The 19,152-nt window shown below is 38.4% G+C and overlaps 1 protein-coding gene across 3 annotated transcripts in view; it reads left to right on the top strand.

Moving 5' to 3' along the window:
• LOC126473596 (phospholipase D1) overlaps nt 1-19,152 on the top strand; it is a 182,442-nt gene that overhangs the window by 25,879 nt on the left and 137,411 nt on the right. For 2 of the 3 annotated variants that reach the window (XM_050100744.1, XM_050100743.1), the window contains 2 exons: nt 777-897; nt 16,303-16,454. In XM_050100744.1, the coding sequence (XP_049956701.1) occupies nt 777-897; nt 16,303-16,454 (273 nt within the window). The remainder of the gene's footprint in view (nt 1-776; nt 898-16,302; nt 16,455-19,152) is intronic. The other variant, XM_050100745.1, reaches the window with a different exon arrangement.

Here is a 19,152-nt window from a genome sequence, read left to right as displayed (position 1 = left end):
CACATGATTTATGGTTTTATGATTATTTTCATTCTGTTATGTTCATTTGTCTCTTCTTGAATATTTTTAAAATCTGTAAAACAGCAGCACTCTTCCAGCAAAACAAATTCAGTTTCTACAAAAGCTTAAAAGCCCCCCCCCCCCCCTCCCCGCTCTCTCTCTCTCTCTCTCTCTCTCTCTCTCTCTCTCTCTCAGCACATTATTGGGCTAGGTGGATATGATTTTGATACCAGATTAAAAATTCATTTTACACCCAGTAAAGTATTACACATTATCATTCAGACCTAAATTCAATAAACTGCTCTTAAACAACCAGCTCTTGACACCACAAGTGTGTGCCTGTGTATATCCAGGCTGCTTTATTATCCATAGATCATTCATATAAAACTTCTTGCTGATGTTGCTTGGGAATTGACAGGTGTCAACAAATAAAAATTATGTAATTTATTTTAATCAAATTTTTATTTTGTAGCACATAAACTTATTGACAGTATAGTCAGTTTCCTCCAGCACAATCGTTTCCTCTATTGCAAATTCAGTAGTTAATTTGCTTTAGTGCCTGACAGTAATTAGTTTCAGTCAGAGACTCAAGTCTCGATCTGTAGTTGTATTTCTCATCTGCAATTTCCGTATATCATAGTACCAGACATAGATGCAAATTGGTTTGTTTTTATCAGAAAAAATTTCTGTACTTATTCTGATTTTTTTGTATGCCTTTGTTACTAAAGACTTTTTGTAACTCAGAAAACTGCTACTCACTGTTATGTTTTTTGCAGGTTTCCAAATAAACCAGAAGCACTTGTGCCATATGAAGATATTGACAAGCGATGTCGTCAGCTGGAAGATTATCTGAACAATCTTTTAAGGATAAGGGTCTACAGAATGCGACATGAAACGGTACTTTCTAATACTACATCTGTGATAACATCTATATCAAAATCATACATTTACTGTGTTGCCGATGTCCTACTCTCTCTGTTCCCTCCCACTTTGTGCTTCTCACTTTGTTTCTTTTCATCTGTCAAAAGATAGGTCTGCCTCAGTGTGTGGCATCAGTGACCTGCCCCTCTTTTCTCAATTTATCCAACCCCTTTCTCTTTCCTCCCTGCGAAGGAACTAACATTTCTAAAATCTGAAGTAGTTTCTTCTGCTTTTGTGTGCGAGCATGTGTGTGCGTTCTGCAGCAACTGTTATTTACATTTCAGGTTTCTCCATTCTCTCTTTCATCTCTACTTCGGTCAAACTAATCATTTCATTGACTATTTTTCTCTCCTCTTTCTTTCTCATTTTCCTTTACCTTATGGTTCCTTAGACAGAGATTTATTTCTAACTTCTCATTTCTCCAACTCATTATTGTGTCCATGTTTGCTTACAGATAAATTTATTTTTGGATGGGATCTGCCTTAAGCAAACATTTTTTTTCTTCTTTTTACCTAGACATGGTTAGTCTGATCTACAACAAACTCTGAAACACCACAGCAAAACCTACATCACACTATTCTAAACATAAAATTCAACAAATCAAATGTTGATGCTGTAACTTCAGCAAAACATGTCTGGATAAATAGAAGAAAAAGTCGGTTGCCTAAGGTGGATCCTGCACTAAAACAAAATTAATGATCCCCTTTTGAAATATGCTGCTCTCTGTTGGATCTTCTCTATCTGTCCCATTAATCCCACATGTTAATGGTTTTTGCCATGAACAATACCCAAGGATTGGTGTTAAAAATGTTTCATTAGTTACTTCTTTCATGAATGTATTAAGTTTCCTGAAGATTTTTCCAATTCATCTCAGCCTGGCATCTGCTTTTCCTTCAATTATATTTACGTTATCCTGGATGTTTTATGTCTGTTACAGTTTCCAGTTATTTATGTTCTCATTCTTTCTCTCCCTCCTCCCCCTGCCCCCCCTTTCCTCTCCCTCTTTCAGTGTATGAATCATTGGTTAAGTATATAATTTGCTTTACTTGACAGTGTAACTTTCTTTGTTATGTTCTATTTATTAATCATTTTGCCTTCAGCTCATTTCTTACTAGCAACAAGCTACATAGTGCAAAGGGTAAGGCACTAGACTCTGGCCATCCACATTTAGTTTTACCATGGTTTTGTTAAATCAATCAAGGCAGATGCCAGGATAGAAAATGATGACCAGTTTGCTCTGTCAGTTCAAGCTTGTATTCTATTTTTATCCATCTCTCATGAATGAGAAGTTAACTTCCCTTCTTTCATTCCTTTTTTTTTATTTTTTTGCATGCAGTTTTCTCTGTGTTTGTTGCAATAGCGTGTGCAATGTTTTATTAAAATTGTAAATTTGAGAAAAACAGCTTCAGTTGTGTCTGCATAACATGATGATTTTTATATTTTCACTGTGTCACATTAAAAATGTGTTATTCATACTCCTGTCATTGTACATGGTCCTGTCAAAACGGAATAGAATAGACTAACTTCCAAATATGTAAACACAAAATGATGATTATTCCACTACATAACAGAATAATTACCAATGCACTGTTAGTCCTTAAAGTATATCATCATTTTCTAATTACATTAAAATATTTCTTTGGTGGGACATTATCGTACAAAATCTTGGTACTAGAGTTCATATCATCATTAGACAAGTTAACCCTTCGACTGCAGAAGGTGCGCCACCTGCTTGGCGCGCTGAGGTGCCGCGGTCTGCAGCGTAATCCGTCTACCTACACTGCATGCTTGTCTCTCGGAGCCGCCGCTGGACCGGATCGGCCCACATTGCTCAACCTGCCCTGTGCTGAATATTTCTCAGCTGAATACGACTCGCACAGAGCCAACATGAATTTCTGGCGACTTTGAGCTGTAATATCTCGGGCAATAGTTTTTGTAAAGAAATAAAATTTGGCCATCTTATACAACTTTATGCATTCTCTTAAGAATAATAATGACAAGAATTTTACGAGCCATATTGAGCCAGAAAATTGTAGATAAATCAGCCAAAAAAATAGGTGCATGAAAAAATTTCGAAGTTTGGCTTCTTGATTCTCCTGAACTAATGCTATGACGAACATGAAACTTGGCATGTAGTAACCTAACAACACAAGGTTCTTAAATATAATGTTTCATTTCCATAGTACTTTTCAGTACTGAATGAATTAAGCACAAAATTGAAGATTTTGTAAAAACGTCAAAAATGCTGTATTTTCATTCTGATTTTGCTAAAAATCTATGCTCCATAAAATATACCAAGCTGTACAACTGGAATGATAGTTGGGCGCGAAAATCAGGCCCGAAAGAATGTAAACTTTGGGTTAGCATAACTAATAGTGTGACCGCATGATGGAAATGAAATTGAGTGTGCAATAGATTGACTGCACAATGATAAGGAATAAAAAATTTTATTCCCCTACTATTTTCCAATAGTCTACAAATTAGTCAAAAAGATGTTACTTTTTATGAAAAGATGAAAGCAGGGTGTATTTGATACTTCTTTTTCAAATATCGTTTTCTGTTAATGCTTCAAAGCCAGTCTCATTCAAACAACAAATTTTAAGCCCCCCACACTCCCCAGAACGGTCAGTTTAATTTTCAATATTGGGTAACAGAAGCAAAGAAGCAAGAAAAATCGCACTGAGAAAAGAGTTTTAACTTTGGCATGTTGTTTCTCATTGATCAAAGGCGTTTAAATCAGTTATGGAAAACATGTTTTTACAAGTAGACTGAGTGTGATCTACATTTTTACTACCAAGGATAAAAGAATATAACTGTCTATGTTACTTGTTAATAATTTAACTATATCATATGCAGATTAATGTATGGGTTTTGTTATACTGGCGCATTGTACTCGGCATAATTAAATTTGCCAGAGTACAGATATTGCGCCATCTCAATCACCAAGTCCATTCATTTGCCAGTAAACTGCTACATATGAAGAAGTCAGACTTCGTTTGACTAATTTTAAACCTGTTGCATCTGTTTCCCATCCTTCTTTTCGATCTGGGCTTTGGACTGGCACTGGCGAAGTTAAAAATAGATTTATATTTTTTTTTAATTTACATTTTTACCTCTTTTTTTTTTAGTAATTCATTCAGAAGCATCAACAAATTTTCTCAGATTTAGTTCCCAATGATTAGTAATGCCTATTTGCATGATAAGTCTCAAAGCAGGGTGCAACACATAATGAAACATTGCAGGTTTTGCATTGGTATCTAGTTTCCCAGCACACTTTTTTTCATGTAAACCATGCATCTGCGCATTAGCGTACTTTTCTGCGAATGTTCACTCATGATAACAGCTGGAAAATGTCTCCCTGTAAATCACAGAGGATTCTAGTCATCGTAGCACCCTCCCCTACCAGCTTTACTCTGTTCTGTAGCATATTTTTCTACAATCTCCCTTACGAGAGAAAGGTGAAACTCTGCGAGTGCCATTTTTTGCCCTGTTACTGACTGGCGGGGAGCATGAGCATTTAGAATGCACAAATCCAGAATGCGAAAAAAAATATTTCTTATGCCATTTCACAGTCTTACGCACTGATCCCACTGAGCTAAGTAACATTTCATAAAGGTCGACTGCACCCATACTCGAATTGTAATCTGCAATACATTGTGGTTTTTTTTTTTTTTTTTTTTTGACAGTATTTCTGTCAGTCTTCTCTGTTTGAACCGTTTGTGTTGTGTGACTTGTGGTCAGCGTGTACACCTCTCCCTTATTGCACTGCTTGATAGCAAGGACCTTGTCAGTGGATCTAAACTCAGTTTCTCCTCATTTTAATTTCTTCTGCAGTTTTGGCGTGTTTCGCCTGTTCTTATGAACAGTGCAACATGCAGCTGTTCCATGGTTGTGAAGCCAGAGGAACAGATCCAGGCTGGAGTACCAGTTATCTACATATACAATATGACCCTGTTTCAGATATGGTCCCATAAGAGTTGCCACTATGTCACCATTTTTTCCAAAATTGTGGTAGCCAATTTCTGTTGTTGTGCCTGTATATACAGTAAAATCTAGAATACACCCACTCTGACAGTCACACAGTACAAATGTCTTTATTCTGAATCTACTTCGCTTGGTTGGAGTAAATTGCTGAAAAGATAATTGTCGTCGAACAGCAAGAGACTTTCATCTATATAAAGCTTGTGATGTGGGCAAAATGAATTAGGAAATGTCTTACAAACTTTGTTAACAATCATCCAAATTTTAAATAGACTGTCGCCTCCAGTACTTGCAGAGTTATCACCGAAATATAACATTCTCAGAAATAGACAAAAACGCTCTCGGGACATATTCGCTGAAAACTGGTGTGTTCAAAAGTGTATCTCTGGACCAGCAATCACTTAATTTTAACTTCTTAACGTGCGCCATTAGAAGGCAAACAGCAACAAAACATTACATTTCCTCAAATCCAGTGTCTTTCCCCTTTGACAGCTGAGAATTCACAGATTCTGTAGTATTTTCTCTGGTGTAAACGTAAAAACAATTTGTTTCGTCTGCAATAAATTGCAACATTTTGTGAGATGTAATTATCACAAAAAATGAAAGAATGTTTGGGTCAGTGTCTAATTGACATTTGTATCCTGAACCCGAGTCATCGAAGTAATGGTTGAACGGCTGGAAATCTGTTTCTTTCCAGTTAAATGTGTCACTTAAGTGCGCTCTTTTCTGAACCATTTCACTGTCACTTTCTGATTCCTCAGATTCATAGGAACTGCTGACTGTAATTATTGCTCTCCCCTCTGATGTAAAGAGCTGAGAACTACAGCTTCGAGATTCTGTTGAAGACTCATCACTGTTAGCAACGTCAGATAATTCACACTCACTGTCGCTCTTAGTGAGCATATCCAGGATTTCTTTATCTGTGCAACCACGACGATGTGACATTTCTCATATAGAAAACAAGAAACTGGCGAAAATACAGAAAACTTAGTCGAATTCTGCAAAGAGCGAACACAGCAACAAAGATATATGCACTCTCGAACTACACAGTCAGACCGCTGAACAGTTACTAGTTGAGCAGGGCAGAGAGACAGCTCTGCATGTGTACATGTCTGTAGTGCTCAGGTAGCTGTGACTCAGCGCGCCTAAACTTGTCCCTAGCGGTGGGAAGGCTGGTGGCGCGGGATGTGTAAACACGTCCTTAGCACTGTATGGAAGATCCAAGGCCGCGTATATAGACATCAGGCACGCCAGGGGAATGACGAGGCATGATGAGTTAACATGTCCACAGCAGTCAAAGAGTTAAATATGACTAAACTACTCGTTGTAATTCAAACTACATGTGTAATACAGGGCATTATTTGAATTGTTCTAATATAGGAACTGTGTGTTCATACTTAATATAACTTTCATAATGGATGCAAACAATTTTTTGCTACTTTTAACATACACATAATAATTAAAATTATTTTTGTGTGTTGTATACTCTGTACTGAAGACTATTTCAGAGAGCTACACCACAATCCTTGCAACAGTATAATGTCATTTTTGTTTTAGTAGTTTTCCTGCAGAATATTTCACTGGTCTTTGTTGGTTTATTCTTCTTTTCTGCAAGTGAAGTTCTCTCAGTTCAGCACCTTACTGTGAGCTGTATATGAATACACATTTGTAAAAGCTGTGTGTGCCCAAATAGGACTGGAGTCAGTGGGTCCTTTTTTTTTAAATGCCTTCTGCCATGATTCATTACAAGCAGCAGCAGCAGCAGTGTGGTTGAAGCATCCAGTTGCCTCCCAAGTGAATTTGTGGTGTGTGTGTGTGTGTGTGTGTGTGTGTGTGTGTGTGTGTGTGTGTGTGTGTGTGTGTGTGTTCGAGAGAAATATTTAGAAGCAAATGTTTCTTGAAATTTAATTTTGTTGATAGCTTCTGGAAGAATCTCTTTAGCAGTATAAGGCAGTGCCATGTGTAACAACCCCTTCCCAATTAAGAAGCTATGATTGTGACAGATTATAATTCTGTAGTTTAGTTAATTATCTGCTTGACAATTATTTCACAACCACATTGTTTAGCAATCATGTCACTGAAAAATGATTTTAATGCTTTGACCATAAGTCCACCTCCATCGAGTGGTATATCGAAAAGTGCATAAGACATAAAGCTTCTTCCACTTCAATCTATTTCACTTCATGTATATTTAACCATGAAAACAGACTTGTCATTTGTAGCTGTTTCTTCTTAAATTTTTTCTGAGGTTTTTTGCTCAGACTCTCTCTCTCACAGTCTTAGTACAAGCTGTCACATGTACTAACATTTAACGGATGTGTTAATTAAAGTTAGTAATAGTATGCACCTACATAAAACTTTGTGATGTTACGGATGTATAGCTTCACCTTTGTTAGCTTTGTTCGGACTGATTAAATAACAGTTATTTGCTTGTAACTTGAACCATCCTTGTGAAGATACTTACAGTATATAATCAAAGATATTCCTCATATTATTTGATGAAATAATATCACTGACAGTGAACATAAAGCAGAGCAATACATTTTTATGAGACAGACTGTAGTTGGTGAGTAGCCCTCTTGTTACCACCCGTACAATCGGTTGCAGCACTAGAGTCCAGTCTTGAGCTGCTGACTTGAACGATTAAGTCGCTGTGGTCAAAAAAGCTGCATAACCTGTTCATTTTCATGTTGGAGCTTTCAAATCTGTGATATCACTGCTTGTGAGAACACTTTAGCCCCATTTGCTTTGAGAGAAGTGTCTGAAATACACTTTCTGATCAAAAGTATCCAGACACCTATTAGTGGACATTAATAAGGGATGTGTCCTCTCTTCATCTTGTGATAGTTTGAACTCTGCTGGCAACATTTCTGATGAGGTGTCTGAATGTTTTTCGAGGTATAGCAGCCCATTCGCCAAGATCAAAAATCGGAGAAGGTAGTGATGTTGGAAGCTGGGGTCTGAAGTGGAGTTGGCATTCTAACTCTTCCCAAAGGTATTCCATTGTGTTCAGGTTGGGGCTCTGTGCACCCCAGTCCATTTTGGGAATTTTATTGTCGACAAACTGTTGCCTCGCAGGTGCTGCTTTATACTGCACTGTCATACTAATACGAACTGTCGTAGTCTCCAAACTCTTCCTCTGCTATATGCATTACAGCATTTTCTTAAGTACAATAAGAGGACCACAGACTAAAAATGAACAGCAGCCCCATAGTGTAACACCACCTCCTCTGTGCTTCACTATTGGCAATGCACACGATGCCAGGTAATGTTGTCCGGGCAACCGTAAACCCTTCCATCAGTTCACCACAGGGTATGACATGATTCACCACTCCCAAATCACTTTGTTTCCAGTCATCCGGTGTCCAGTGATGTCACTTTTTGCACCACCTCAACCACGATTTTGCACTGACTGTAGAAATGTGTGGCTTATGAGGAGCTGCTTGACCGTTGTACCTAATCCTTTTTAACTTCCTATGCACAATCACTGCATTACCTGGACTGCTGGTAGCACTTATCAACCAAAGGTGATTCCTTTTGTCAATTTTGTGTGATTTTCTACAGCTGCCCTACCCAATGTTTGATGGTCCCTGTCCATCAGATCGTGAGGTCTGTCTGGTCTTGGCCTAGCTGTGGGTGTTCCTTTTTGTTTTCCCTTCAGAACCTCATCACCAGCTTAACTTTGACAGCTTTATAAGGTTGACATATCTCTAATGGATTTGTTACTCAGATGACATCCAATTACTATTCCACATTAAACGTAACTGAGCTCTCCCGACTGACCCATTCTGCTGTTACTGCTTCTCTACTGACGACACGATACTCCCAGTCTTCTTTTATACTGATGGGTTTGCCTATCACAGTATCTATTGGTCGATTCAGCTTCCCATTGACATGTGTGGGTAATTTCGATTAGATAGTGTATTGTAGTGCTTCATTGAGCACCACAAGGAGACAAAGCTTTCTTAGTCGTCGTTGTCCCCTACTGTTCAACCAATAAACCAAAGTCTCCTACCTGCTTTACTCATGACTGCACCTTTGTGATTGTTCCATTTCATGTATTTACCAGTGGTCACACAGGAATTTGTTTGAGTTTACCAATCCCAACTGTAATTCTTTAGTACTGTAGCCTTAGGATACTACATTATTTCATTTTGTGATGCGCACAATTTTATAAATCTGAACATTTCAAGGAAGTTACCAATCTGTGTGACAATTTGAAATCTTATCAGGATCTGACTGAATATTTGTGCCACTTCCATCATATACTTAATAGTAGATACATGCATTATCTGTGAAAAGTCTGAGGTTACTAGTTATATTGTCCGCAGGTTCATTAATATACAAGAGAACAGCGAGGCACCCAACACACTTCCTGGTGTACACATGAAGTAACTTCTATGTCTGTCGATGAGTCTCCCTCTGAGACAAATTGCTGTGTGCTCCCTACCAAAAAAATCCTCAATCCAGTCACAAATTACACTTGATAGTCTATACAGTTGTATTTTTGGCAATAAGTGAAGATGTGGCATCAAGTCAAATGCTTTTTAGGTATCAATAAATACTGCATCTATCTGACTGCCTTGATCATTGGTTTTCAGCATGTCATGTGGGAAGAGTGTGTGTTAGGTTTCACATGACTGACAATTTCAAAATCTGTGCAGGTTGGCATGGGGGTGTTTTCAGACAGTGGGCCGTAGAAAAAAATTTCTGATCATGATAGGCGGTCTGTCTAAGCTTTCAAAATAATCTTTCAGTGGCTTATATAATTGTAAGTCATTATATTGTGAGAAAGAGGTGAAGCTATAATGTTTTTAGTGAAATAATAGATGTTTGTATTTTGTTTCTGTGAGTACTTCTGTGCAAACTGTATAAATTGAGAAAATGTTTATTATTTTCAATGCCATAGGTGCTGTTGATAAGAAGTATGTCATATCCATGATGCAGTGTTATGAGCTATATAGGCAGAACATACTACACCAATACTGTAATATTTGGATTTACTTCTATTTTCAGCGTATACAAGACGTTGTGTGTCCCAGCTGTACCCCCTCCAGTGAAGACTGTGCTGCAGTTGTCACCAGAAAAATCATACATACTTTCATAGAGCATGTTTCCACAGTTACTATAGAATAATCTCAGTAATTTTATCAGATGTCTAATTTTCAGTACTTTTGGTTTCAAGGAGCTTTGATGTGATGCCATTCTTTTGGTGGAGTGCTGAATGATGGTGTGGAATAATGTAGTGCTTCCATAATTACTAGCATCCTTAGATACTTATGAACGGCTCACCTTTTAGGTTGTTAACATGTTCTTCACAGTAGCTGTAGCTATGGGGTGCCATTGCATCCTATCTCTTTTGCAGTATTTGACTCTGGAAATATTAATCAGTTCAAGATTTAGAGCTATACAAAGACTTGAATGACATGTGGTGAAAAACTGTGTGGTAAACCAGTATACCTTTCGCTGCACAAATCAGATTTTCATCTGAGCCAGGTGTAGCCTTTTCATAGAATGTTGTGATGTTTGAACCACTAACCTTGGTTTTTGAATTATTTTTATGCCTCTTTCTGCTTAAGTGGTAATTTCTCTCGGAACCATCCTTATTTGCAAACAAATTGTGCAGTCTACTTCCCAGTCATAATTTCTTGCTTTTTACACTGGATGTTTGTTTTGCAAACCACTATTAATTATGCATTTGAGAGTCCAGGGTGGAATAACAGCATTATTATGAAAAAGATAGATAGCTACTCACAACATAGGCAAGACACTGAGTCACAGGCAGGCAAAACAAAATGACTGTTGTACATTTAAGCTGTCTGCAGTCCAGCCACAGTGTATGGTCATGTGTGAGCGAGTTGTGTTTATGTGAATATGTGTGTGTTTTCTGCTCTGGGGGAAGGTCTTTTAGCCCAAAGCTTAAATGTATAAAAGTCTTTTCATTGTGTCTGTCTGCAACATCTCATCTGGATGGTTAGTAGCAGTTTATTCTTTCCGTAATATCATTGTTAAATATGCATTTATGTTTTGGCATTTTGCATCTACAAATAAGAAATAGTCTGTTGTGACTGGAATTTTAGGGCATTTAACAGCACGTTTACTAGCACACGTACAATTAAAAGAAATAGGCAACAGATATAAATAAAAATAAACAGTAAATGGTACAAAATTACATAAGTTATTGTGCTGCAGTATCAAGATATTGTGTTTGTGGCACAGACATGTGGAGTGAAACATTGAGTTGAGTTAAACCATTGAGTTGCCTCTATGCAACTGTCTGGCAGGTAGGGCAGCGGCACTGTTCATGTGTTCGTAGATTGTTGGCAGCTTCTCACTGTTGTCACTAAAGTCGTACAGAAAATATGTGCATAAGAAAAGGTCTCATTTTTTAAATTCAAAATCTGTTTACTTCAGATCAATAGAATTTCTCCAGGCACAGAAAAAGGTCTGGGTGTATGTTAGTCAGTTGTATAACACCTCCCTCCCCCCGGCCCCCCCCCCCTCCCTCCCAGGACACCCTAAAAACTAGGACAAATGCAAGGAAAGCTGGACTCATCACAGCTCTCAGCTCTGATCATGCGAGAAACAGGCCCTTGATCTCTTCTCCAACAACAGAATTTCTTGTGGTTTTTAACAGTGCCTAGTCTACAGATAACTCCAACATTCCAAAAGCATGTCTCCTCAATCATTTTCTTGTGGCTCATATTCCACAATGAGTCTCCTTTCACTTTCCTTCTTTAGTCTACAGCTACTATTGCATTGTTAGATTTTCAGCTCCACTTTCCACTAAATTTTAATACACCAAAGGCAGACTTCATTCGTATTCTTTCTTAAGTACGTTGACTTGTTGTTATTCAAGTTTGATCAAATTAATGTTGCATGTTCCTAGTTGTTCGGTCATTCCAAAGATGTTGATTTTAGTTCGCTTGGATGCTTTGATTGGGCAAGTCCAGCATTGTTAACCCATTACCTTGTGATACCAATGCAGCAACCCTTGTTTCATGGACTGGAGCATTATATTCTGCTACAGAAAATGTTAGATTAGAAACTGTTGCTAAATTGTGGTTAATATACTAATTGCTAACACATTTCTACAAAACTGGTGTTCATTTTGCCATCAACCAAGGCTAATGAGCTAATCACAAACTAGGTAATGGGTAGACCTGCACATGTCCTGTAGGATGCCACATCCTCCACTGTGACTCATCAGTCCATACAACCTCTTGTGTTACTCCACACACTGTTGGCATTTTCTATGTTTGTACTTGGCAAACACATCATCGTATGTGTAGTATAGTGTACATTGTAATTTTCCTCCCTTCCTGTTCCAGGCACAAATAAAATGTAACAAAGAAGGCAGTCAGTAAGTGTTAAGTAAGGTTTGTTCGTGTTGCTAATGTTTTTGAAGATCTGGGGCTGAAGTAGTTTAAGAATAAATTGAATAAATCCTTTCACATCCACTGTCAAGACTGTTTAGTTATTTATCCAAATGATCAGTTTTGAGACACTCAATCTTACTATCGGGTGATAGTTGTTCAGCAGTGATAATGAAATTGAATGTCTCATAACTGATTGTGTGAATATATAAACAAAAAGATACTAATAGTGGCTGCAGAAGCACTTCTTCAATGTATTCCTCCATACAAGCTCAAATTCCCCAGTTCTGTCATAACTGAAGGAAGTATTATGTTGCTGGACTCTTCTTGGAATGCGCATTAGGTTTTAATAGCGAGCCTCTTCATAATTAACATCATTTTGGTTGCAGCATTTGCCGCTAGATTTAAATGACCATTTCCATTATACTCTCACCTGTTGTCGTTGTTCACGATATGTGTATGAAATTGTGCAGTGGTTCTTGTGATCGGTGGCTTCTACCAGCAGCAACCACAAGAAAACAGACTCTTATTGCCTCTCTAAATATATTTCTGACCCCTAAATCTGTGCTACAATGGAATATTTATCTAAGGGGCAGTCAAAAAGTTCTTGTTCAAAGGCCACACAGTCAGAATCGGTATGTTGATCAGACAAAATCATCCCATCAAGGCACGAAGTTGATGATATCCATTTGGTAAAACACTGTCTCCTGCTGCATGAAAAAGTACATATCTTCCTGTTGCATATCCTCATCCACAGGAATCATCGACCTTTCAGGGCATTTTTAAAGGTACTGAAGACATTATAATTGCATAGGAAGAGATCAGGACTACAGGACAAGTGCTCAAGTGTCTCCCACTTGAGTTGACGTAACTTCCGTGTTCAGGCATCTTCAGTATGGGGTGTGCATTATCCTGAAGGAGCAGCAGCACCACTTGGTGCACCTTCTCACAAAGATGGTTTCTGACACACGTACTGTCTTATTCATATTCTCCATTCTCTGATGGACATCTACCGTTATTACTCCTTTGGCAGCCAACAAAGGAATAGCAGCACAGTGGTGATGTTGGAAAGATTTAGTAGTAATGTCACCATAGTTTCTGCATTTACCACATGCATGTCAGAAAGACTCGAATGCTACCCTAATCCGGTGCCTATATGTCTGTGTTTATATACTTACATCGGAGTCATGCTAAGTTGCACATATGTTGCGGCAATGCAAACTTTTTGATTATCCCTTATATAATGCTGTAAGAGCATTTTACAATTTATTCAAACAGCAAGCTATTGAGTTTTGTGGGCCCTATAAGTTAACTCTATTAGGATTAAGAAGCCAATGTTTTGTTTTAGTGCTTCCCTGGCATTTGTATTTCACAGTAAATGTGTACCTGGGTGCTTGTGTCTCCTGAGGAACCTCTCTGAGAGAATGCCTGACATTGCGAATCACACCTCACGCACACTCACTCAGTTGTCTCCATTGATGCACTGTAACAGACAAACATGTTTATGGTGTTGTATATCCTCAGTTGTATAGTCTAATGTTGTATGCAGTGTGTTCAGTGGCTGTCTGGGGACTGTAGTCTCCTTAGTACAGTATTTACTCGAATCTAAGCCGCACCTGAAATTTGGGACTTGAAATTCAAGGGAAGAGAAAAGTCTTCGGCCGCACCTCCAAATCGAAACAACGTTGGTCCATTCTAATACGAGACACAATTTAGGTCGAATGAATATCGATACAACTACAGCAGTTTTTCGAGTCGTAAGCTTAACAGTTAAGCTTTACCAGGTAGCCATTGCTATACGTCAGACGCTCCGTCCGTATTTATACGGGTACCCTTCCTTTTTCACGTGCTTCGTCTGGTTTCAATAGATTGCTTGTTTTTCTGTTATCTGATTAGTGCCGTTCTCTTTGTTATAGGTGTTTACGTCACTCTAAGCTGAAAATGCATTACTGTATCATGTCATGAATTGTTTGTCGCATTCTGATAATAAGTGCTTATGGCCTGTCGCTGCTCACGGCATGGCTTGCTTTTGTGCGCGCTGCTGCCGCTTACAATTAAAAAAAAAAGACAGGAATCGTCATCAACAAGAACCAAATAATAGACTGCATATGATAGAAGATGTTCTGAACGAGAGTTTAGCGAAAAATTTTCTCCATTTGAAAATCTTTGCAGACGCCTCTTTAGTATTTTACATTCTGTATAGAAATTAGTCATCTTAGATTTAAAAATCTAGTCAGTTGCCGTGCTTCATTTCTGACTGTATCACTATTATGCATAAGAATAAAACGAATATAAACATGACATGATATGTATATTCTTCCGCGTTTGCTGTTGTCTCACTCTATTTCGTAGTTTATTAGGCAGACAGGATTTAAATGAGATAGCAGCAAACACGAAAGAATACATGGCAAAATGTTGATATTCGTATTATTCTTATGGAGAAGAGAATACTGCATGTGATTCACAATTCATAAAAGTTCCTGTCAGCAACCATCTCTTCTCACAGGTAGGAAAAAATTCAGAACGTAGGAGTTGGCCCTATTGGCAAACATCCCAAACAGTCTTGCCAGTCGGATTTTTGTAGTACATTGAAATGCTGCTACATTCGAAGATGAACAATACGAAATTTGTATTTACTTCGTTGGATAATGTACAAAAATGCAGTAGTCGAAACTCGGGGCGGAGAAAAAAGCTCGTCTTCCACCTTTTTTTAAATTTATTTACTGTCGCAGAGGTTTTGGCGCCATTATTTATCTTTGTGCCTGCAAAGCATGCCTGTGTAGCACTACATATATTCGATGGCAGAAGTTAGTTGTGGCAGCACCTACCAACATTTTTCAGAACTTCCGCTTACTTTGCACTCGATTCTAAGCCGCAGGCAGTTTTTTGGATTACAAAAACAGGAAAAAAAGTGCGGCTTAGATTCGAGTAAATACGGTATACATTATTATCTTGTTTGGTAATGAATTTTTTCTCTTATTTTGGTACTTTGTATTTGAGAGACAAATTTCTAATTTGAGTATTGGCCTTTAGCATTGATTCATTTTCACGGTTGAATAAATCAGCTGAAGATTGTTTCTTTACTGTACCAGACATATGAAGTCATTCACAGCTTAAAATTTTTTTACTAAAAATCATTCTAATACCTATGACATCATTTGCTGGTGACATAATCACACTATAGTCACTTAGTGAAAAGTCTTCCTCTTCTTTCCATTTGGCTTTCTCATTCTTCAGGCTTTTTATGCCCCTGTTACATACCAACTCTCAAAATTCTACACAGGGGCTGTTGCAAATGCAAAAAAGTACAGAATATGAGAGAGGTGATGAATCAACTATAAGCTTCCTATGCCATGACTGTGAGGTACATCCACAAGCAGATTCTGTTTTGGTCTGTCTTGCTTAGTTGTGTACGAAGTCATCATTAAATTATGAGAACAGCATTTCTTGTGGATACAGTTGTCACATAGTCTGCAGTTCCCAAAGCTTTCTGTGCCCCGAATCTTTCTGTAGTCCAAGAACAAGAAAACCTGACAGTATCCCTTCCATAATTATGGTTACTAGACCATAAGCATATTGATATGAACTCCACAGATGGTACATTCAAAATAATCACTGTCAAGACATGCAAATGCTGGCTTATTTGTGTGATACCTGTGGCTCATAAACTGCTACAATGCATTGCCATGAGTGGAGGAATTGCAGACCATAAGCATATTGATATGAACTCCACAGATGGTACATTCAAAATAATCACTGTCAAGACATGCAAATGCTGGCTTATTTGTGTGATACCTGTGGCTCATAAACTGCTACAATGCATTGCCATGAGTGGAGGAATTGCAGTGCCACACCACTGCCACTGAAGTTTCATGTGTACCACCTCTGGTATGTGCAGCAATTTAAGCCAATGACTGGCAAGCATTCTATACTGTTTCTGCCAGGACCATGTATGATTTTTCTGTATATTAATAATACTAATTGCTGCATTTTCCATTACATGTTTCAATCACTTGTATTTTAGGCGTATTTCCTAGAAGTGAGTCACCTCTCATTTGTTAGGGAATTGGGCTTAAAGGGCAAGGAAGGAATGGTGCTGAAGAGAACGGGGAGCACCCAGCTTGCCCGTGCAGGCTGTGACTGCTTCGGTGTGTGCAGATGCGCGGTGTGTGTTCGGTAAGTAACCTTACTTGTCCTGTTTGCTGCCTCAATGTCCTTGTTATCCTTTTCATTTTCAGTGACTTAACTGAGACAGTGAGAGCTACAAAACCTCAGATAAATTGACAGAATGTGGGATATTACTTCGCTACCAGACACACATGTAAAGTGTACCTGATGCATAGTCATCTGTAGCTTATTGTGAATCTCTTCTTCCAAACACTATATGTTAGCCATTTATTTAAGTATGTTGCTTCACTTTGTTAATTATTTGATGATGATCTGCACAACTACCACTTCATCTGGGAATGTGCAGACAATTCAACTGTCCCAGGCTTGCTCCATTCCTTTCCTGTTTCTAGCACTCTTACCTACACTTCTTTCACTTATAACCTTTAGCTAAACCTTATTTATAATGCTCTATTTCCTTACTGAATTACTGTAATATAAAGATAATCTTACTTCTGCTTCATGGGATCCTATCCTCCAGGTGAGGTTTGTGATCCATTATGTACACCACTGTCCTCTAATCTTTTAATGTATGTCTCTCCATGACTTGAAGTTCTTATTTGGTGAAATCTACAAATACTGTGTTTTCAACTATTTTCTGTTGAGTTTAGAATCTGCTTGAAATCTGGTAGTTGTTTTTGAAACCAGCTTTATTTGATGAATTTTCCTTGTGATGCCTTTTATGCCACTCTATGGTTCATTGAAGAGGGTGTAAAATACTTCTGGCAGGAGTGTTATGCCTCTGTTTGTCATTCTAGTCCATTCTCCTGTGTTTACACAAAGAATTCCCAGCCAGTGTACATTGTAAACCCTCTTAGTGTACCATAATGTATGTAGCTGTTGAAAAACACTCTGCCACATTAGAAATACCAGCTTGAAACATTTGCCGTGAATCTGTGTCACCCAGTTGTTCTTCGGCGATAAAAAAAAAATGTTCTATGGTTTTATTTTTGTGTAGTGGCATAGAATCTGGCCCTTATGCCTTATTTTACTGCTTCATTAAGTTCTTTTTGTGTTCATTGCAGTTTAGAAACTTGTTAAATAACAACTAAGTCTTACAGTTATCATTATTATTCCGTTTATTTTTCTAATTCATCTTTAAATCTCTGTGTCAGTACTCCATGTTCAGAAAGCTTGGTTTTAAAGGTCTGATAGGAACTTCTTATGTTGTTCTTTTTGAGACAACTGTCCATTTGTGCCAGCCATTCCTTGCCATATGCACTCTTTGTGAGCTTTGTGCTTCTTAGCACCTTCCTTTCCAGTGTAATGAAAGGTGTCACAGATGACCCTTTTATATTATGCATTGTTGGTAGATAGCCTTGCAACACTGTTTCAGACCAATCAGTTTTATTATAGCACCATATGTGTCTTCACTTTTAGACTGATGTCAAAATGCCTCTGAATATTTGCTACATAGTTTGTCAATTATAGTGAGCATTGCTTGCTGTTTTTCTGTTTTCTCCAGTTAAATTCTTGATTCTACTAAGTAGTCCCCCTACTCTCCTCAAGCTATTGCATAACTTCTTGCCTTCCTGTGCTGCAGTTTTACTCTTTGGCTATATCTTTTCTCAAGACATATTCTCTAGGACAGATTACCTGCTGACAATCTAGCTTGTTTGTGGCAGGTAGATTATAGTTCTTCCACTTTGTTCCATTATTTTATATTTTGATGAAGTTATGTTTGGTCACCACGCCTGGGTGTGGTCTGCATCTTACCAAAATTTTTTATAGAAGTGTAGGCCGTGCAAGGAAGCTTGCCCAGTCTCTACCATGGTAACCAGTCGATGCAAGGGTGAATGCAAGGCGGACTCCAGCTACCTGTTGGGGGATAGCTCCTTGACCACGCTGGGATCGCACTATTGATGCCGGCCTGTCACCTTACACATGCCATGGAGTAGGTGCCTGTCTGTCTGAGAACACTAGGACTCCGGGCACTGGCCATCAAGGCAGGTAGCCTTTAACCTGGCAAGAACACTTGTTTAGAACAGGTGGCACCATCACAAGTATCGGATGTCGCAAAAAGACCTAATTATGAAAAGAATAGTTGCTGCTCACCATATGGTGGTGATCCCAAGGCCAAACTTCAGAGTCTGGTTTTGGCAGCCAGAGATTGTGGTCATGTGTGTGCGAGTTGTGTCTGCACGTGTGTGTGTGTGTGTGTGTGTGTGTGTGTGTGTGTGTGTCTGTGTCTGTGTCTGTGTCTGCCTGTCTTCTGATGAAGGATTGGTTGGCCGAAATCTTTGTTTGACAGTCTTTTTGTTGTGTTTATCTGAAGCTCAGCATCTGTGCTATATGGTGAATAGCAACTATCCTTTTCACAATATTGTCATTATTCCATTCTGGATTTTCCATTCTTTGATGAAAAGACCTAAGTTAGCAGCCACTAGCCAAAAGGCTCTGGCAGTCTCTTCAGACAAATTACAATTCAGTGCAGATTGCTATAACCTTAGAAACTTTCCCTCCTTGGCCACACTGTGAGAGGAAAGCAAAGTCTAGCAACTTGCAGACATTCTCTCTCCTCAGTTCCTGGTTTGCATCTGAACATGTGGGGGGGGGGGGGGGCCTTCTTTACTAAAACAATGTTTTTTGTGGAGAATATTGTAAATGTGTTTGGCGAACTCTCTTCCTGTAGTAAATTACGAAGTGGTTCCACCTTAAGATGAAAAATTCGTGTGTTACTCTCTTGGAAACAAATTGGTGCTGCAGC

This window comes from Schistocerca serialis, chromosome 4, assembly GCF_023864345.2.
Source record: "Schistocerca serialis cubense isolate TAMUIC-IGC-003099 chromosome 4, iqSchSeri2.2, whole genome shotgun sequence".
NCBI lineage: Eukaryota > Metazoa > Arthropoda > Insecta > Orthoptera > Acrididae > Schistocerca > Schistocerca serialis.
Note: the sequence above shows the minus strand (reverse complement) of the source record. Positions and strands in the feature narration are given on the sequence as shown.